Here is a 20,997-nt window from a genome sequence, read left to right as displayed (position 1 = left end):
TCCTTGCTTTTGGTTTGGATATACAAACAATATTGTTGTTCTAATAGAATCCGGATTAAATGCTCTAAAATTTAAAAATAACTTTTCACCTTTTCTTTGGAAATAACACTAACAACGCTTTTTAAAGGTATCTTTTGGAACTTCTAGTGCATGTTAGGAGCAACGGTTAGGCCGAAACGGCCAATCTCGCCAAACGCCACCAAGTTTGTCCCAAACGGATAAACACTGACGGCAAAGCCACGTCTACGCGGAGCTAGTAGCAGACGGGAAAAATATTATCATCCCTGAAACTCGGCTTCAACCAACTTTTACAAAAAAAATGTTGAGGTCTTTCCTAAGGCGAACAGCTTATTCTTCTTCGGCTTTGTGGCAAAAACGATCCAGTTCGATTTTGCAAATAAGAGACTATTGCCTTGGAGTCCTCGGTGACAATGTCCATAAGAATTCAGATACCTTCGTTCGGAATGCGACGGTTATGGAAGACATCGTTTCTCAACTTCGTGGTCGTATTGATGTGGTACCCGCTTCTCTTTTCTGAATTTTTAGACTTTCTCATGAAATATCGGCTTTATTCTCTGTTTTCTTTCTGACTTCGTATCCTTCCCGTTGTAGGCTCTCCAGTGTGGAGGGACGGAAGCCGTGAAGAGAAACTCGAGCAGGAATAAGCTGCTTCCTAGAGAAAGGATCGATCGCTTGATTGATCCCGGTGCCTCGTTCCTTGAACTGTCACAGGTAAGAAATTTTAGTTTTTTAATACAATTCAGCAGGATATTCTGAAAACCACATTCTAGTGTAGAGTTAGTGAGTACATGAATCTTGAATACGACATTAAGCCGGGATAAAATATCTTCTTTTCGAAGATGTTAAGATATTCTTTTTTAGAAAGGAGGTTGTCATCTTTCTATTAAGTGACTGAATACAAGAGCTGCAACTTGTTAAGAAAACTCTAACAATAGCTTCTTCTTTTTCTTTTGGTATATCTCTTTCCATCTCTATTGAAAGCCTTCTGGAAAATAATCTAACGAAGAGCTGTTTAGAGTTTTGATTAATAGCGTGCATGAAATTGATGAGGAAAATAAATTGACATGATAAAATAGTTTCAAAGAAAATAACAAATCTGTTAGTTAACACCGGATTACCTGTTTGCTGAATCTTGGCCGTGAAAATTCATGCTTGGAGCGTCTGGCTGGCAAACCTTCTGCTTCATATAACACTGATCAGTCCCGGTGGCAAGATATTGCTGACCAGCAAAAAAGTATTCATTGCATCTTAACAGCCACACTCCAGATACAAGACAGGAATTCAGGACTAGTACAGTAAATTTCTGTTATCCAGTCATCTTCATCATTGTCCACATTATTATTATTATCATTATCATTATTATTATTATTGTGAAGTTGGGTCCAAGGCCCATCCCAAATTAACTAACCCACTTAGGAAGCCTCTTTCCCAACTAATAAACTCAATATTTTTGTACTCAGTAATCCATGTAGGACTATTCCTTAACACTACCCCTCACGTGTAGGCCCTCTTTTTTTTGTAGCTCTACATGTAAATAATTTGGGTGGAAGCCCACATATGAGTACCTGCTCTAATACCATGTGAAATTGGGTCCAACGCCCATCCCAAATTGATTAGCCCACTAAGGAAACCTCTTTTCCAACTAATAAACTCAAGATCATTGTATTCAGTAATCCATGTAAGACTATTCCTTAAGAATTATCCTCATCATCATTATAGTTGTTATCTTTCTTGATGCTAATAATGCCTTCTTCATGACTTCCAGATGATTGCTTTCCTGCACATAAAATTTGCATGACGACATGGAAACTGGGGGTTGAAATTATTCATTCTATTACTAATCTTCCAACGGTGCCAATGAAGCTTGCAGGTTACGAGCTCTATGAGGAATCATTACCTGCTGGAGGAATCATCACCGGCATTGGCCCTATCCATGGACGACTATGCATGTTTGTTGCTAATGATCCTACAGTTAAGGGGGGAACATACTATCCTATCACTGTTAAAAAGCATCTCAGGGCACAAGAAATCGCTGCACAATGCAGGTTGCCATGTATCTACTTAGTCGACAGTGGAGGTGCTAATCTTCCGAGGCAGGCTGAAGTGTTCCCAGACAGGGACAATTTTGGAAGAATATTTTACAATCAAAGCAAGATGTCTTCTGAAGGCATTCCTCAAATTGCGTTGGTTTTGGGTTCCTGTACTGCAGGAGGAGCTTATATACCAGCAATGGCCGACGAGAGTGTCATGGTGAAAGGCAATGGGACAATATTTCTTGCGGGCCCCCCTTTAGTGAAGGTTAGTCCCTTGTCTTTTTTTTCTTTAAGTAAATATCGGGGTTACTTTTGAAATAGTCAAAGTTCTTTTAAGGTTATTTCTGGAGGAATTTTGGTAGGCTGCCACAGGAGAGGAAGTTTCAGCTGAAGATTTGGGGGGAGCAACTGTTCATTGCAAGATATCTGGTGTTTCAGATCATTTTGCTGTGGGTAATTGTTCAACCCCTGTCATGCTTTCTCTACCTCTTTTAGCCATTTTCCATTGGTGCCCATTGCATGTGAAGTATTTTTTAGTTAAGAGTTCTCATGTATGCTTTACTCTTTTTTTTTTTTTTGACCAAAAGTTATTCATCTATATCTTAATACCAATTATTTTTATTAATTCCGCTATAGTTGGTTATAACTTAGAAGTACATTAATTTGGATTTTTTTTTTTCAATTTTTCAAGGAGTAGGTAATAACATGGTTATTGCATTCTAATCTGAATTTGGCATCTTAGTTCTTTTATGCTACTTGTTACAATTGAGTCCAAGTTCATCCCAAAATGATGACCTGAAGTTAGGAGCAACTTCTCAACTAATAAGTATTGAATGATTCTAATCTTGGATCCATGTGAAAGTTTTCTAACACTCCCCCTCACCTTTGGGCTTTCTTTAATGGCTCATATTTGACAACTTTGGGTGGAGGCTCATCTGAAGGTATTTGTTCTAATACTATGTAAATGTTGGGCCAAGATCCAACCCAAAATGTCTAGCTGATATTAAGATGTCACTTCCCAAGTAATAAGTATAGGATCTTTCTAATCTTGGATCCAGTGTGACTATTCTAACAGTCCTCTTCATGACCTAGTTAATGGTTTTGGGAATCAGGACAAGCAATCTTTGGAGATAAATTACAAATCTGTTACATGAAGCCTGAAGGACTTTTCTTGGTTGGACCCATTTTTCAAACCTTCGGCATTTTGAGTTGCATGGATTATGCATACTTTCTTGAGAAATAATTACATACTTCTCACTAAAGATAGAGTGTGCATGTTACATTGCAAACATAAAAAAAAATGTACTTTTGACTCAAGAACGCGAATTTTTATTTTTATTTTTTAATTATGAGAAATGAGATTCTATTAAGATAGATAGCAAATGCCCCAAGGACGAAAAGACTGAGCACACAGGAAGGAAGAAGATAAACAAGAAAGGAGACAATAATTGAGTGCAAATGTGGTATTCCCAAAAGGCATATGTTGTAGGTAGGTACTAGCATTAGCCAAGAATCAAATAACTTGTTAGTGCTTCTGGCAGTGTGAATCCACTTAATGGCCAAAGGTCTACAAAGGCAGAGTCTCATCATGAAATTATCTAGTTTTTGGTGTATCCTTCTGTTAACTCTTTAACTTATATATTCATTTTAAACTTATGAGAATAATTTCAAAGAAAGCCTATCATTAGATCTTTTGAACAAATCTGGTGACTGTTTCAGAAAGTTATTGCAAGAGCCTAACTGTTAGGCGTTCATCTTACATAGGAGGCATAGTGTGTATTCAAACTTATGAATGGTCCCCATGATCATAAGACTTGTCATATTTTGATTTGCAACTGAAGAATATTCTAATATCTTGTACATCTGGAAAGTTACCTCTCCAAGGATATTTGTCTTTTGAACTGACAGGAGTTTTTTGCCATTACTGATGGATGAGAGATTAATGGTCTCTCATTATAAGGATTTAGATGCTCTTGTTTTGTAATATTGCAACCAGGAGCGCTTTGATAGTGGTAGCCTTATATCATCCCTTTCGTGGAATCCACAAAGGCTTAGCTTGTTTGTGTTTCCTCTATACACTTCTTTTCCAGTATTTTTGAATTTGAAAAGGACTATTGCTAATAGTTTGTGATTTTCCATTTATTCATTACATGATTCAATTTCAATTTATTTTCCCTTCTATTGAAGTGTCTTTATGTGAATATTTCTGACTTTAATGTAGTTTTTCACATTTACTGTTGCATAATTCTAGCATTAATAAATATTGGCTTACAGAAATCTAGCATTAGTAAATATTGGATATTACGATTTTTCATTAAAGTTTTAACTGGTGAATTGATCTTTGCTGTATAGATGAACTCCATGCACTGGCCATTGGCAGACAAATTGTTAAGAACTTTCATATGGCTGGGCAACAAAATAGATCCTGTAGTGCGGATGGCATTTACAAAGAGCCCTTATATGATGTAGAGGAACTTCGTTCTATAGCTCCCACAGATCATAGACAGCCCTTTGACATTCGATCAGTGATTGCCCGCGTAGTTGATGGAAGTGAATTTGATGAATTCAAGAAGTTGTATGGAAGTGTGAGAATTGAACTTTAAGCTGTATTTTCCGATGCTTTTCAATTGTTGAGTACAATTTTTCCATGTTGTAGAAACTTCATGGTCAGGAATTTCATTTTTTCTGTGCAGACACTCGTGACGGGTTTTGCCAGGATTTGTGGACAACCTGTGGGAATAATTGGAAATAATGGCATTTTATTTACTGAGTCTGCTCTAAAAGGGGCCCATTTTATTGAGTTGTGTGCACAGCGCAACATCCCTTTGATATTTCTTCAAAATATCAATGGATTTATGGTATAGCTTTGAACCTTAGTTACTATTTGTTGCGAGTGTCACTATTTATTTATCAATAAAGTAGGGAGATCTGGCAATGGATGTCTTTCATTATGCAGTAGCTAATAGGAAATATTGGATTAAAATATCTTTGATGCCCAGAGAGTAAATATGAAGTAGAGAATATAACAGAAGGCAAATCTTTTGGTATAGCTTTGAACCTTAGTTACTATTTGTTGCGAGTGTCACTAGTTATTTATCAATAAAGTAGCGAGATCTGGCAATGGATGTCTTTCATTATGCAGTAGCTAATAAGAAATATTGGATTAAAATATCTTTGATGCCCAGAGAGTAAATATGAAGTAGAGAATTTAACAGAAGGCAAATCTTTTGTTTCAATTGCTTTAATCATTTTCATTCTTTTGTAGGCCAATTCCTATACAATTCAACAGTATAGTCGAGGATTTAGAAATAGTCCAAATTGCATATAGGTTGGCATTCATTAGCTCTATTTATTTGGATTATAGGTAGGTTCAAGATCTGAGGCCAGTGGTATTGCTAAAGCTGGAGCAAAGATGGTTATGGCAGTGTCTTGTGCAAAGGTTAGACTCATCCTTTCTCTTTATGTATGTAAACATTTTACTAGTTGTCATATGTTTTCCAAAAAGTCACTTCCACACTTTAAAGAGAGCTTTTTCACAACATTTTATTCTAGTGATTCATGGAAGCCTATGACTGTACCAAACCCTGATAGTTATGGTCTGATATGATTTCCTTTAGACCAAACGAAGCAGTAAGCCCAGTCTTTACATTAAGCATCCAACTAGAGGGAAAAATATTTTGCATTCGGGTCTCTTGGTGAAGCCCACATGGGTTGTTATGCTACGCATGTGGTATGCTATTTGTGATTTGAGTAGCTTTTAATAATACTCAATTGATAAGACTTGGTAACTCACAGGAACTTGTTAAAGTTCATTATTTTAATAAAAATGTGAAAGATAAAAAGATTTACTGTGACCATATTAAAGTCAGGTGATCGGTGTATGGATAACTTATGTATTCTTAGTTTCCTATATCATGATCTCAAACAAAATTAAATTTTGTGATATGAGGTGACATTTACATGATATCCTACTAAATAATATCACATATAAGTGAAAAAATAGTTGATCCTATTTAGCAAAAGATCAGGTCATAAAATAGCATAAAAAAGGTAGGTAGTATAGTAAATGGCAGTATGTGTGAAGAAGATAATGAATTATCATTACTTATGTTTGTTTGTGTTATTAAAAAATAAATTAAATAGTAATTTCCACTGATTTCGTATGTAACTTGGAAAGATATGATTTCTTAGGAACAAAACATGAAAATACGACTTTTCAAAAAATAGAAAATGGAGGCATGACTTTCATGTTATTTATAGTTTATACATTTATAAAACAATTTTTTATACTTTTACTTAATCTAACTGATAGCTGAAACTTCCATTTTTTCCTAGAAGTACCTGGACTTTCACTTGGAAACATTTTTTAGGAAAAATGAAAAATTATGGGAATAAATTAAATTACTAAAAAGATGCAGACTGATTCATTTTGTGCAATGATTCATATAGATTCTTCATTATTTCCTTTTTTATTTTCTTTAACATTTCACATAGATCTTTTAAGTCATTTCTAGTCATTTATTTTTGAATTGATATGAGCCTTTCAATATATTGAAATATTTCTCGAGCTTGCTTTACAGGTTCCAAAAGTGACAATTATTGTTGGAGGAAGCTTTGGTGCTGGAAACTATGGGATGTGTGGACGAGCTTATAGTCCTAATTTTCTGTTCATGTGGCCTTCTGCCAGAATATCTGTGATGGGTGGTCCTCAGGTAACTTCTACTGATACAGAAATTGTAGGCAAGTGGAGATCGTGTATTACTTTTGAGCTTTTGAACTTTTCATTAAATTTGCAAAACTCACAGATGAAAATGGTAACACGAACGTATGTCAAAGTAAGTTTTCACCTTGAAAACATCTCCCAGCATAGCCGGAGGCTTACTTAGAGGCTATCAATGCCTTTCCTGATCAATCTTACTGCTCTTCTTATTGCAAAACCAAAACACTTGAAAAGTTCAATCTGAGAGGGGCTCTCAGTTCCTTCCATAAATCACCCATAATATTCTCAGTTCTTAGAATACTGCTTAATGGATGTCCTCAGGCAACTGCACTGAAAAATTCTCCTGTTACTGCATTTTTTTTTTTTCATTGCTGTACATATGATATTTGCGTATGGAAGTTTTTTATGCCAGTGCCTACACTATCTCATGGTTTTCACTGCCTGTGCAGGCTGCAGGTGTGCTATCTCAGTTAGAGAAGAGCAACAAAAAGAAGCAAGGCATCCAGGTAAGAAGAATCCACATGATAGTGATTTATCTGTTTCTAGCACAAAAATTCACTTTCTTCAGAAGTGGAAAGGATGACTGTAGAGAAAGAATAAATATAAATACTCTTTCATGGTGCAGTGGAGTAAAGAAGAAGAGGAGAAGTTCAAGAGTAAAGTTGTGGAAGGATATGAGAAAGAAGGGAGTCCCTATTACTCCACTGCCAGGTTGTGGGATGATGGAATCATAGACCCTGCAGACACTAGGAAAGTAATAGGCCTCTGTCTATCTGCCTCTCTAAAGCCTGTGCCAGAAGACACTAAATATGGCATCTTCAGAATGTAATATGATATAGGATAGTGCACATTGTTGCTTTCCCAATAAAAAAGCTCTTTGAAAAAATGTCCCGAGTTATTATTTGTTTTTGTACAAAACAGAGCTGCTTACTGCCTAAGGAGATGGATAGGGATTGAGTATTTACTGAAATAAGTGCTACCTAAATAGAAGACTCTTATTGATTCTGTGAATGAAACCTTATGTGAATCGATCCCTTGTCAACAAACCAATGAGATTCTTTTGAAACAGATATTTCACTTTTTTTTCAACAAATTTTAGTCTCAATGTCAACTTATCTAACATTTTTGGTTCTGATGTGGCAATGCTTAACCTTCTTTTTATTCTTACTGTGGAGGCATTCCCTTTATGGCATACTCTTAAGGATCTTTTTGGAACCCCTAGAAAAGAAAAGAAATAAAAAAATAAGAATTTGGTCATTATTATTTCTAAAAATAGTTAGTAAAAATAAGATTGGTCAAATTTTCATTTTTTTTTTTTTTCCTTTCCAACGCGGTTCCAAACAGACCCTTAATCTTATGGTCACTCAAGAAAATGGCTGACACTATCTGCCAGAGAGAAGGGAAAACCCTTCCTGTGGGAGAGGTAGTCGCCCTAACCCTAAGAAATAAATAAAACTTTAGGGGAAAGTTTTATATAAATTTTTGTTTTTGGTCTCTGTTCAATAGAAATAGTGTATCTCTATAGTTACAATCATGACATTGAGGGAGCTTATATTGGAAAACAGCCCTTCACATGATTATAAAGCTATGCGTTATCAATGAAAGATAATTTCTGGTTTGGATGCTTTCTAATTTGAATTAAGGATATAAACATTCAAGATACTTTCTACGGGACAAGGTAAAACTTTTGATAAAAAAATGCTTAGATGCCGGCTTGTTATTTCTGAGCATGACGTCTTGAATCTAAGTATCGTTAGTATTCAATTCATCCACAGAGAAACCACTATCGTAAGGCAAAATCAGAGAGAAAGAAACAAATCATCCATGACATGTCCATGCCTGGTGCTTCGAAGCCCGCATATAGGCTGTTGAATCGGTATTCTCATAAATAATTTTCTCCAGAATTACCACAATTTCAGAAATTTTTCCAACATTTAGGAAAGAACTACAGAAGTAATTCAAAATACAAGAAAACTCAGTAGTCCAGTTGCACTATTTCCATACACCTCGGAATTAGTAAGGGGCAAGCATTATGCCAAGGGCAGATTTGACAGTCACAGGGCCTCAATTAATATGGTCTGTACCTCCAATCCATTCTTGAAGGTCTTCCGCCTCCACCACTTCCATACCCTGCTCCCCACTGTAAAAAAAAAAAAAAACACACACCAATATTGATGGATCAGTCGTGAGGTAGTTAAATGAATGAATAACAGCTCAAGAGCAATCTGAATCTGGAAAAGAGAAGGTTCCAAATCGTTTTAACATGAATTTGTTATCATGAGGAAACTTTGCTTGAGCAAGTCTACTCTAGGTGTTCCTGATGGAACACATCAATTAAAGGTCTCTGCTCCAGTATTATAGCTAGTGTTAAAGCATGAGTTAACAATCAACATGAGAGAATTTCTTGCTATGTCACATCCAATACAGAAACCATTTATCCAAGTGACGGCTCTCTAAACACATACTCACATCATCAAAATCTAAGCTTCCATAGAGTCTTCCATAAGTGCGCATAGGACCATATCCTCCAAATGATTCAGGAGCTTCCATCATGTAACTGCCACTTGGACCAGGCTCATCAAGTGGTGTAGCTGAATCTATAGCAACCTACACAAGAAATCAATTTAGAGTCACATCATTAAAGAATCCGTTCCAATAGGAATAAGGATGCAAAGTGAAATTAATCGGTAAATCAATAGCTGCTGCAGAAGCCGATGGTTTCAAAAAGTAGACAATATTTGAGTTCGAATATTGGCAAGTGCCCTCTTTTTTTAGATTGTCTACATCCAGGACTCCTGGATGGTAAGACCAAGGATTTGTGACTTGGCCAAGTTGACCTGCTACAGGAGGTGAATGATTCAGGTGGGGAGGGTGGTGGGGGTGCAGAATTGTCCCTTGTATTCTAGGTGATACCCACCTCCTCCTCCCGTCAACCTCCAAAAGAACAAGATCCAACTGGGAATTTTTGAGAGCCTGAATTGGTTATCTACTCTGGGGAAACCATGAACAAGAGAGCTATCAAAAAGAGAATACAGCTATTGAGCCAATTGCCAAGGGCTTCAGATTGCCACTCTCTTTTCCATTTTCTATCTTTCTGTTAGAACAGTCCTTTTTTTTTTGTGAATAGAGTATACTACTTAGAAAAATAGATATGGGATTCTTATGCCATCAAATACATCACATGCATTCAAAGAAAAATGTAATATCAACAAGGCAGAAATAAAAAAATGTTTTCTGTTTAAAACTGCATGATGCTGAAGGATATGGGTAGACTTTTGCTTTAAACACAAACTATGAAAGATCAGACACACTCATCCAAGATACGCAAACAAAGCAATAAATACTGGCAGAGGGCCTAAGAGCTATTGACTTCCAAGAGCGACGTGGTGCTGCGTCATGCAAGGCAAAACCAGTGAAATATATTCATGTTAACATAAACTTAATAGAGGTGATCAAATCCAATATACAACGTGCAAACAAGATCTGCTCATTGTTCAACAAGACAATGACAATAACTCCTTCCCAGTAGATTACAACATAAAAAAATATTTCATGCAGAAACTTTCCAGGATCACTGGATATTTGCTGTCATTCCTTTATTTTGGGAATTATTAGGCAGTCTTTCTTAACCAAAAACTTCAAAATGTCATGTGTGTGATATGGTCAAACAAATAAACAAATAAAAAAAAATCTAATTTAGATGAAACCAAGACTATGCAAACCTGCTGTCCACAGATTTCATGAGTTCTTCGAGAAACACGATCTGCTACACCATCCTCAGCAAAAGTTACAAAACCAAAACCCCTATGGCCAGTTCTCTTTGGATCCTGATTAAGAAAATCAAACAACTAGCCATCTCAAAAATAAAAAAATAAAAAATAAAAAATAAATAAAATAAATAGTGCATCATTGGTTTCCAAGAACCCTTCTAATGCATATCCAGATTTGTATAAATTACCTTTGGAACATACACATCTAAGATGCGGCCAAACCTTCCAAAATACAGGCGCAGATCTTCCACAGTGGCCTCCTGTGGAAGCCTACCAATAAAGATCTTTTTGCCCATTCCACGCATTGGTTCAGAGAGTCCTCCTACACCATAAAATCAACGATAAACTAGACTATCTTCCATACCAACAAATAATAAATAACTAATCATTTTCAGAAAACTTCATGCCATTCCAAAGAAGTTATACATTAACAAGGCCTTCATAATGGAAAAGTCTTACTTGTATAAGTTGATCCTGCATGGTCATAGAGGGTGGGAGCACCTAGTGCTGCATATCTGGTAGCTGTGGAAATATATGCATTGTATGCCCCATAACCACCGTGTGAAAATCTGCTTGGTGGCCTTAACTCTTCCTCCTGATAAATGTAACATATTTGTACTATTAGTTCCAGCACGAATATGCATTAAGCATATTACTGAATCTTCCTCACCAGCTTTCTTTAAAAATAAAAAAATAAAACTTTTTAGCAAGGAATTAGTATTCAACGCCACACTATGAATATTTCTACTGTCAAATAAAAATCTTATTAAAAATTAGGGAGCAATAAAGGATAGATGTTTGTTGCCTTTGGTGTTGCTCTGTCAACAACAATAGTTGAACCTCCCAATTCATGAGTTTCTGACATAATCGAGTCAACAGAATCTGTGACATAAGAATATAGATGTTAATTCTTTCTATGTAGCCAAAAGAGCTAAGGCAACTATGCCAGAACTTCAAACTTACTATCGTCCATTGCATTAGTTAATGGAAAAGAATTTTCAGATCCTTACCATGAGAAAACAAACTAAAGCAGATTCAATCCCATCTGGGTCATAAGAGATGATTTTCATTGATTATTACAATCTTATTTAGAATCAAGAGTCTTCTTTTAAATAACAATGAGGTTTGGCAATCTATCTGTATCTTCACTGTCCATCTTCCAAAAAATAAACTCAGCCAAAGACTTTTATATCAAAGAGCATCTAGGTCAATGTCCAGACTTCACTCTGTAAAGTGACATTTAAAGATTACCATGTTGATGTTTCTTTTTAGTTTTTTGATTGTACCAGACACTATTGCAACGTTACTGCAATATGACAAACATCATTGTTTCTTTCAACTTCTGGTGATTTGTATGCTAGACGCACTTATGATATTTAACACAACTTCAAAGGTGATGTGTTGACTCCATTATAAATAGTGGTCAACTGTCAATCAAGTCTCTGAAAAAATTTCAGTTAAGTGGTAGAGGGGTCATGCCATTTAGAAAAAGAAGAGAATAATCCACAAAAAGAAATGGTCTAACCGGCATTTTCAAAAGTGATAAACCCAATTCCTCGATGTGCTTTTGAGCCTTGGTCCTGAAGAGCATAAAGCAACCAAAAGCTAATCAGTTGCATCAGATATACATATTTAAGGGAGAAAAAACAATATAAACAATATTCCACGGGGATCGATATCAGTTTTTTAAAATGATGGGATGTTATATACGAGTATGATTTGTTTTCTCAAATTTTCATGATGCATTTTCTACATAAGCTCCCACACAATAGCACATTTCTACACTGTCCCAGAAAATGGATATGTACAAACATTCTTCAGAAAAACTTAACAAAACATGCACCTATTCGCCTTTTTTTCTAAGTTCAAATAACGCAGGGAAGTTCACAAGAAATGATATCTCTTAGTTACAACAAAATCATCTTTTAGGCCTGCTATTTCAATGCAAGTAAATCTTAGTTGTTATCCACTCGTTCGACACTAGGATAGCCTCTTAAATGTATTAATGAGAGTACCCACACAGAAAAGCTATGGTATATGCCTACTACAAAGAAACGGCATATAACTATTTTAGGCATATGACTATTTCTTGACATTCTGATTTAGGTTAACTAACAGAAAGAGATAAAAAAACAAGGAAGTTTGCATCATTGTGAGACGCTAGATTATCACAGGAAGAAACTAGTAAATAGCCAAGTTGAAGAATGTGGGCAAATATGCTATTCACTACAGGTGTTTCAGAAAATGCCAATGATCAAATGTTGCAAGCAAGCAGGGAGTTGCGCTGCTTTCCTTTGGAATAAGACAATTCTAATAATATTCTTGTTTTCCATCCAGTCAATAGAAAAGAAAAGAACTGCAAGAAATTGAGACAATAATGCAAATGATAAGTTTCATTATCCTTCCTAACATCATTGCAGAAGGAGATCAACAGTAATGATTTGGGTATGGCGAGGTATAAGAAAACCTGCCAGAGAATAAGTACCAGGAGTATGGCTGAATTTTTCTACTGAATGTTTGTAGTATTGCAGAATTATCAACAGAGTCGTCCCATATGCATGCCACCTCTCAAAGAACAGGACATCTTACATTACTTGAATATTAAATATCAAAGTTATTGCTGTGTGCATGTGCACACCCTAAACCTCAGTGACACCTGAACCAAAGACCTGACACGAGAAACCCATTATGAGGCCCTTGAGCCAAAGCATTGTGGTAGTTTTGTAGCAGTGACCTAGCAGTCATTAGTTTTCTCTCCACTCAGCTAACATTTAAGATAAAGAAGGCTCGATCAAAATATATTATGTTGTCCACATCTCTCTGCCCTGAAGTTTATCTAACTCATCTGTTTTCATGCTCTTTCAAAAGTCTACAAGAATTTTCTAATGTAACTCCACATATAGTTAGTATGGCAGTAGGTCGCATGAACTCAACAGGCATATAGGAAAGTAACTCAGTCCCATGAAATCATAGCAAGGAAACAGCATACAACTATCATACAAATGATGGGCTCATAATATATTTTCACCTTGGGCATGTATAGATCTGTAATCTCCCCATATGTCTCGAAATAACTGCAAAAGTTCCAAGATACTGAATTGGTACTTGTCAAACAAGGCAATGCAACCAAGCACAAATAGGGATGAGCCAGGTTGGGTTAGGGACGGGTTTCCCAGAACCCGAACCTAACCCCGAAACCTGAACCCCAAAAAAAACCAGAGGAAACACATCCCCGAGTCCAAAACCCAAACCTAAAAAAAACCTAAACGGGGTTGGGAAACAAACCCCTTCCCCACCCCATCCCCAACTTGACCCGCGTCCCCAATTATTCTCCAGCCCATCCACTGCCCATCCCACCTTGCCACACCCCATTCACCCGGTCCACAAGACAATGGCCCATTAAAAATCTATAAACCAGTAAAAAGTATAAAAATTTACAAAAATCTTAATACATCATAAAAATCCCATAACATCGATCTCTTTTTATTTAAGCCATAGGGCATTATCTTCTGAGCACAAAATGCTTTAAAACAGTTATTTTTCCTTAAATACTCCTAAAAAATTATAAACTATATCATTCGTATATTTTCTTAGGGACATTACTAGTATAAAACCTGGCAGGTCGAGATGGGTTTCCCCAAAACCCCACGAGGGTTTTTTCCTGCTCCATCCCCAATCTGCGGGGTGAAACGTAAAACCCATCCTTGAGTTTTCGGGTCAGGTTCCCCATGAAATCCAACCCGATGCCCATCCCTAAGCACAATAGCATTGTGCTCAATTCTTGGCTAATAGCATTCAATTACCTCCTAAAAGCTGCTTCAGTGATTGAAGAAGGAATTCTCGCAACGAAAATACGGGTGACTTTCTTCGCAGATGACCTCATTTCTTCCTAATGAATTGAAGATTAGAACATTAATTTGTAACTCAAAAATAAAAATAAAACAATAAAAATAATAGCACCCCTGCCCATTAGAAATGTACCCTCGGTGTGGCAATTTTCACTTCTAGCATCCTGCTGCCAAGAACATGCTCATTAGCCAGACAATTCTGCACAATCAAATATTGACATTTGTTACGAAACAAGTACAAGATCTTATGTTTCAGGAAAAAGTAAATTAGTTAAATGATTACTTGGCACAAGAATCTTTAACATGTCCTAGCATCGTATGCATCTCAAGGAATATTCTATCACCATAATATGTGAAGACAAGATAATAATAAAATAAAGTTGATAAAAATTGTTAACTAAAACAGATACACCAGTTCAAGAAATGAAGCACGTACTTAAACCTTCATAAGAGATAAGAAAGAAGGTAAAACAAAAAGGGGAGAGAACATGGAAAAGTGAATAAATTGGAAGAGAGAATAACCAATAAAAAATGAAGATTGAGAAAAAGGAAAAAAAGAAAAGAAGCATGAGTAAAGTATGGGGGTCAACAGCATAATCAGACCTCATCAGCAAGTGAAGTAACAGGCAAGGCCCCAAGTGAATAGTATCATTGAGTTTCTCAACCTTTTGGCGTAGGATTAGTTAGTTCTACTTCTCCACGAGAGGCAGGGAAGGGGTTGATATCACTCAAAGGTATAATGTCATCTTGGTATGGTGGAAGGCATCAGCTGATAATTGCTAACTCTAACAAGAGTTTTTATATTTCAGTATCCTCCCCAGCCTTGATGGAACACCATGATTGAAAAAGAACATATACTGGATTGACATGGTATGAATGGCTACATTTTTGGAAAGGAAGTCAAGGCTAGTATACAGTACATGACTAAAAGTTATGCCTTGGAACACATGACAATTCCAAACATTTTTCTCATGAACAAGGAAGCAATAAATAATGCAAACATGAATATTTTGAGAGTTTAATCCAGGCTCAAGTTGTTAGCAAGTGGCATGCTTACTACATCCAAGTAAGATGGTCGGTCAGTGGAGTTTCCAGTGGTAGACGGATGAGCAACACAGAAGAACCTGCTCTACTTCTCATATATTTGTTCTGTTTCAGCTACGACATCTGACAACAGCTGGTACAAATAATTTTTGTAATATGACCTAGAAACTTCTGACTTTGCATGAATAGCTTAATAGGATACTTACACGATTGGGTACATCAACCATTACCTAAAATATCTCTTTAAATTATAGCAGAATACGGTTACAGGAACAATATTACCTGTGCCAGTTAACAGGCACCACATGTATACAATGCAGATATGTGTCACTAGTAAATGTCAAAGGCACAATACCATAAGCATGAGTTACCTTTGCATCCTCAGATGATGAGAATGTTACATAGCCAAAACCTCGAGATCGACCAGTAGAACGATCCTGAAGTAACATAACCAATTCAAAAGGTCAGCCCCAATATGTAATCAAAATACAAAATGGCAACAAAAAAATAACAAATATAGGTACAAAACGAAGAAGGAACAGCATAGACCATAAGCAGTGTGAATGGTTACGAACTCAACAAAGTTCTTAAAACAAGCACAGATTACCATTCTGCATAAAAAAGAAGAAGAAATTCATTAAAAGAGAAAAACACAAGAAGAAACTAACAAGCATACAGGAAAAAAGGGCAACACAACCAAAGCAACAACTAAACATATTTTGCAACATTTATCCCATGACCACCTTGGAACCTTTCTGATGCAGGATAAAGCGCAAATTTAATTTTCATATGCGAATGTCGATCAATTGCTGGAATTAGAAAGAGAAAGGAAGAAAATACAGAGAAAGGAAGAAGAATTTGGAATGAAAAATAAGAGAATTGAGAAGAATAATTTAGAAGAAGATGCATAGAGAAGAAAGAAGAGGGGGAAGAAGATGAAGAAGAAGAAGAAGAAGAAAGGGGAGGGAGAGAGGGAGAGACCAGAAATCAGGAAAGATAAACTAAAATTAAAATTAAAATTTAAAATTCAAAACAGATAAGATCACTATCTAATCAAATCCAGTAATATCAAGAAAGATAAACTAAAAATAAACTAAAATAAAACGAATTGTTAAAATAATTTTAACCATAATTGGTGGGTCCACTGAGGCCCGATGGGCATATGGGTATCCCACCAATTCTCCCATTGTTGGAGAACTCAATCCTATCGAGTTTAACTATTGAGGTTTGGATAGTACCTAAACAAATGGGGTCCCAGGTTTACTCGAATGCAAACTAAAATTCGCAAATGGGGGAGGATTTATTTTATTTTATTGTCATTTATTTATTTATTTATATTTTTTTTGCACATACTCGAGTGTTGAAAACGCTTCGCGCATGTGGGGAGGGGAGGATTAATTTTCCCCATATACTAAGGGAAACACGAAGGATGGCGGTTCCTCAAGGGAACCTGGTTCGCTGCCGGCCAGGAAAACAGCAATCAGATCTGCAACGGAGGTTGGCATGGGCGAATGGTGTCAACAAAGGTTCTTGCTAACAGTAGCGACGACAACAACGGCGATTACGATGACCATTTACTGTCTGTGTGGTTGAAAAGGATAAAAGAGAGTTCAAAGACTTACTAGAGAGTCACTAAAGGTCTAGCGACAGTAGACGATGTTAGACGACGACGGGTAGTGCCGGTTTGTCTGGTGGGAGGCTCTGGGACAGTACGGGAGAAGATTTTGCGACAAACTTCCTTCAAGAATACCAACAGAAAACCCGAACTTTGATTAATCGGCATCGGTAAATGTTTAACCAGAGGTTCAGCGTGAGTTTGGCTATAGAAAGTGATTTGCAGTGTCAACAGGGGTTGGTGGTTCCAACAATTGGTTTGGGGAAACTCTGGTGGTGGTGCAATGACTGGGATGCATCAAACTAGCGGTTGATGATCTGCGATGACAGAACAGCGACCATGGGCGACGATTGTGTTAGGATCTGGTGTGTAGGCATTGCAAAGTTATCAACAGGTTGTGGATTTGTTGAACGTCACCATCAGAAGTAATGAGAAGGGGCTACGGTTAGCCGATGGCGTCAGAAGCCTCGGATTTGAATTGGTCTTTGATGCGGAAAACTAGCTCACAGGTGGATTTTCGCTCTGATACCAAGTCGAGGCGGGGACAAAACACAATTTTAATTGTCATATGCTAATGTTGGTCAATTGCTGGAATTAGAAAGAGAAAGAAAGAAGAATTGGGAATGACAAATAGGAGAATTAAGAAGAATAATTTAGAAGAAGACGAATGGAGAAAAAAGAAGAAGGGGAAGAAGAAGAAGAATGGGGAGGGAGAGATGGACAGACTAGAAACGGGGAGATTTTATTCATTCATCTTCAAAACTGCCTTCAACATCCTGTTGTAGCCTATAAATAACTAAAAATGAAATTTAAAATTCAAAATAGATAAGGTTACTATCTGATCAAATCCAATAAAATCAAGAAAGATAAACTAAAAATAAATTAAAATAAAAGGAATTATAAAAATAATTGATGGGTCCATTGAGGGTCAATAGATATATTGGCATCCCCACCACTGTCCCACCATAAGATAATTTTTTTATCAATTAACCCTAATTTCCTACTTCTAGCCGTGTGCTAAGCTTCTAAGATACATATAATTTTTTATATCATGAGTAGGTTACTTACGGGGCATATGGACCTCATTCCATGATTAAAAGTGCATCCAAGTTATGATTTTTCTTTTACAATGCGACATTATGAAATTTTAACAATAGAAAATCATGAAAGCTCCAAAAGCCATAGGGTTCAAATCTTGACCAGCCTCAACTTCGTTAAGAATCTAATATATTGAATTTAGGTCCACAAAACCCTACAACCCAACTCGGAAGCCATCAAAAAGAGATAAGAAAGGTATAATTTTTTTTTTCTTTTTGCAGTTGAAAATTTCAGGAGGAGAAACTAACAAGCGAATTGCTACAGAACAACAACAGAATAGGTTATCTTAGAGTCGACCAATAAAAGGAAGATTTTCATCAGACAAATAAGACATCACAAACCTTCATGACAATACAATCATCCAACTCTCCGAACTTGCTCATATACTCTCTTAAACTGTCCGTGTCAACATCCCAAGGGATCCCAAGCACCTGAGGATCACACGAGACAAAAGGAGATATTGGCGATAAGAAAAAAACACTCACTTATATCCGTATGAAAGGAAGAGGAAAACCAACAAATTGGATAAGATTCTTACCACCAACTTTGTCGCCATGCCGCGCCTGACAAAAAATGATAATGAAACAACGAGAAAGAAGTTAACTTCACCTCGTCTAACAAATCGAGACACTCTCGGCTCCTCTCTTTCTCTCTCCTCTCTCTCTCTTCTTCCTATAAATATACCCACTCTCCCTCACTAGCGCCTGCACATGAGCATACATCTCTTTCTCACACACACAACAAAAAAACATCTCATTAACTCGATTGCAGCATCTGAAAATCGAAGGCATCTGTATCTTTTTTGGGCTATAGATGTTTGATGAAATACCGGAATGAAAAACAACAACAGAAAGAAGAATAAGAACAAGTAATGGGGCATTTTCGTTGACAGCACGCTCACTGACCTTTCCGGTTTCGGATTCAAAACCCTCGCAGCTCAAGCTTACGTTCTCTCTCCTCTCCCTATAAACCTCTCCGCCTCTTCTTCTGGTCTCTCTCCCGCTCGTTCGCGAGATGCTCCGTCTCCCGAGGACCTGATATCGCTAACAAAAAGCCCTTCTTGGCCTCCCTTTGCTCGTTTATAAAGGGAAGGTTTACTACCTTGAATGGTTTGGGCTAGCGTGGTTTAAGACTCCGGGACGGCCACGGTACAATGAGAAGACCGCCCTCCCCCCCGTATGGATAAGCAGGGCATTGCCACACTCCGTGGTCGTAATGATGCAATAGCTAATAAAAATTTGTTATTTAAAATATATATATATATATATATATATATATATATATATATATATATATCAGATTGTAAGGCATAGAAAATAAAAAATTGACCATTACAAAAATGAAATTGAATAAGCTATAATTAAATCTAGGTCAAAATTTAAGCAGATACCTGAGTTTCAAAACTTAGATTATTATTCATATCCTACACATATATTCTCAACTATAATACTTTTATAGAAAACGAGGTAATTTTCTAAATTACTATCCCAGAGATTAGTATTTTGATTTTAATCCTATTAAATTTTAATTTTGACTCCACTAGATTTAATTTAAGGGATAGTAGATTTTTTCTTTTACACATGACAACCTTGCACAATCCAATGACGACAGATATTTTTCTTATATGACAATCATTAGTTCATTTTTTTAGTATCCACCCTTATGCAATTTCAACAAATTTCAGCCATAGAATTAAGACCATGTTTCAAGCTTCACTTTTACCCGCGTGATAAGAATAGATCAGGTAAATAGAGAAAAAAAAATTACAAGGACCAAAGTAGAAAATTTAATAAGTCAAACTAGAATCTTATAAAGTTGTAGAATTTGAATTAGTTAAAATATAATTACTATATTCACATATAATATAGCAGTTCAAATTTTAGTTTTTGGTCTTGGACCTCACTCACCCCTCCTATATCCTCATGTTTGAATGAAATGATTCAATCATTCAATAGTTAAATGATGACAATGAAAAAAAATTTAAAAAAAATGGAATGTCAATTTTACCTATTCGCACGATTTTGGGTTTACTTTAGCCCAAGAAAAATAAATATTGAACAAAAAATTTACCTAATTAAGGGTTTAAGCAATTTGACCTATTTGTCGTTTACCCTTATGAAATGGAATGGAATTGGGTAATGGTTATTCTATAGCTAATTACTATTTAATATAAAGGGATTGAAAACCCTAATTTCTGTGGTTCTTTGAAAGTTCAAGTAATGCGTAGCAAGCTTTCATAGATACTATTATATCGAAGGACTCTAGCAATTTTTCTATAAGGTGCATATCATTTTAAGAATTATTTTGTATTTTTTGTATCATATTATGTTGCAAGTTTATATATTCAAAGGATTGTTTAGAAAAACCTTGTTATAATATTTGTTATCATATTTTGTTTATAAATTATAATGTGAAGCTTTTTAATTTTGAAAATTTTAGAAACTTATATGTTTTTATGAATTCCCTATTTTATTTTCTTGTTTATTTATTTAACCAAATATTAAATGGGTAAATGAACAAATGAAATAGATTTTTAAAAAAAAATGGTAATCGTAAAAATAAAAGAGATAGTTTATTCTTTTCTTTTTTATATAGTATTTACTCCTCTAACCAAAATAAGACAAGAGAATAGAATCCAATAAGAGAAATATAAAAAATATTAGAAAATAAAATTAAGAAACTAAAACAAAAGTTAGTAAACTCCTAGAGAAATTCCATGAAGTTTCAAAAAAGACATATAAGGACTCTTAGAGAACGTCTATGAAATATTAAGACAATAAATAGAAGAACTAACAAGAAATATCTGAGAAAATCATTAAGGAACATAAGATGAAAATGTACAAGTTTA

The 20,997-nt window shown here is 35.8% G+C and overlaps 2 protein-coding genes across 5 annotated transcripts; one reads left to right on the top strand and one right to left on the bottom strand.

Annotated features, from left to right (window-relative positions):
* Positions 1-210: 210 nt before the first annotated feature.
* Positions 211-7,811, top strand: LOC137936854 (methylcrotonoyl-CoA carboxylase beta chain, mitochondrial). 2 transcript variants are annotated; one of them, XM_068781778.1, is made up of 10 exons: positions 211-514; positions 613-732; positions 1,885-2,319; positions 2,417-2,507; positions 4,407-4,639; positions 4,748-4,912; positions 5,419-5,493; positions 6,635-6,766; positions 7,224-7,280; positions 7,400-7,811. In XM_068781778.1, the coding sequence occupies exons 1-10, from the start codon at positions 320-322 to the stop codon at positions 7,601-7,603; spliced, it is 1,707 nt and encodes a 568-aa protein (XP_068637879.1). In that variant the 5' UTR covers positions 211-319; the 3' UTR covers positions 7,604-7,811. The 2 variants fall into 2 exon arrangements, with proteins under 2 accessions (XP_068637879.1, XP_068637878.1); XM_068781777.1 differs by having other exon boundaries at positions 212-517.
* A 749-nt stretch (positions 7,812-8,560) lies between these two features.
* Positions 8,561-19,280, bottom strand: LOC137936434 (heterogeneous nuclear ribonucleoprotein 1-like). Of its 3 annotated transcripts, none has more exons than XM_068781100.1 (14): positions 19,055-19,280; positions 18,688-18,853; positions 18,491-18,580; positions 15,808-15,873; positions 14,526-14,591; positions 14,348-14,433; positions 13,573-13,618; positions 12,070-12,124; positions 11,350-11,426; positions 11,004-11,139; positions 10,733-10,866; positions 10,497-10,601; positions 9,244-9,381; positions 8,561-8,914 (listed from the first exon to the last, which is right to left on the bottom strand). In XM_068781100.1, the coding sequence occupies exons 2-14, from the start codon at positions 18,703-18,705 to the stop codon at positions 8,843-8,845; spliced, it is 1,089 nt and encodes a 362-aa protein (XP_068637201.1). In that variant the 5' UTR covers positions 18,706-18,853; positions 19,055-19,280; the 3' UTR covers positions 8,561-8,842. The 3 variants fall into 3 exon arrangements, with proteins under 3 accessions (XP_068637201.1, XP_068637202.1, XP_068637203.1); XM_068781101.1 differs by having other exon boundaries at positions 18,688-18,712; XM_068781102.1 differs by lacking the exons at positions 18,491-18,580; positions 18,688-18,853; positions 19,055-19,280 and adding an exon at positions 15,986-16,017.
* Between the last annotated feature and the right edge of the window lie 1,717 nt (positions 19,281-20,997).

Source organism: Aristolochia californica, unplaced genomic scaffold (genome assembly GCF_029961685.1).
Source record: "Aristolochia californica isolate CCGP_79_NKW_82.1479 unplaced genomic scaffold, dmAriCali1.0.hap1 SCAF_7, whole genome shotgun sequence".
Lineage (NCBI taxonomy): Eukaryota > Viridiplantae > Streptophyta > Magnoliopsida > Piperales > Aristolochiaceae > Aristolochia > Aristolochia californica.
Note: the sequence above shows the minus strand (reverse complement) of the source record. Positions and strands in the feature narration are given on the sequence as shown.

What these genes read in the sequence shown, in the direction of transcription:
- LOC137936854 (XM_068781777.1), top strand. Translation starts at nt 320, where the DNA reads ATGTTGAGGTCTTTCCTAAGGCGAACAGCTTATTCTTCTTCGGCTTTG. An exon ending in CGGGCCCCCCTTTAGTGAAG is followed by an intron (nt 2,320 to 2,416) that starts GTTAGTCCCTTG and finishes GAATTTTGGTAG; the next exon opens with GCTGCCACAGGAGAGGAAGT. An exon ending in AAAATATCAATGGATTTATG is followed by an intron (nt 4,913 to 5,418) that starts GTATAGCTTTGA and finishes TTTGGATTATAG; the next exon opens with GTAGGTTCAAGATCTGAGGC.
- LOC137936434 (XM_068781100.1), bottom strand. An exon ending in TGAAAATTGCCACACCGAGG is followed by an intron (nt 14,434 to 14,525) that starts GTACATTTCTAA and finishes TCAATTCATTAG; the next exon opens with GAAGAAATGAGGTCATCTGC. An exon ending in TAGATGTGTATGTTCCAAAG is followed by an intron (nt 10,602 to 10,732) that starts GTAATTTATACA and finishes TTTCTTAATCAG; the next exon opens with GATCCAAAGAGAACTGGCCA.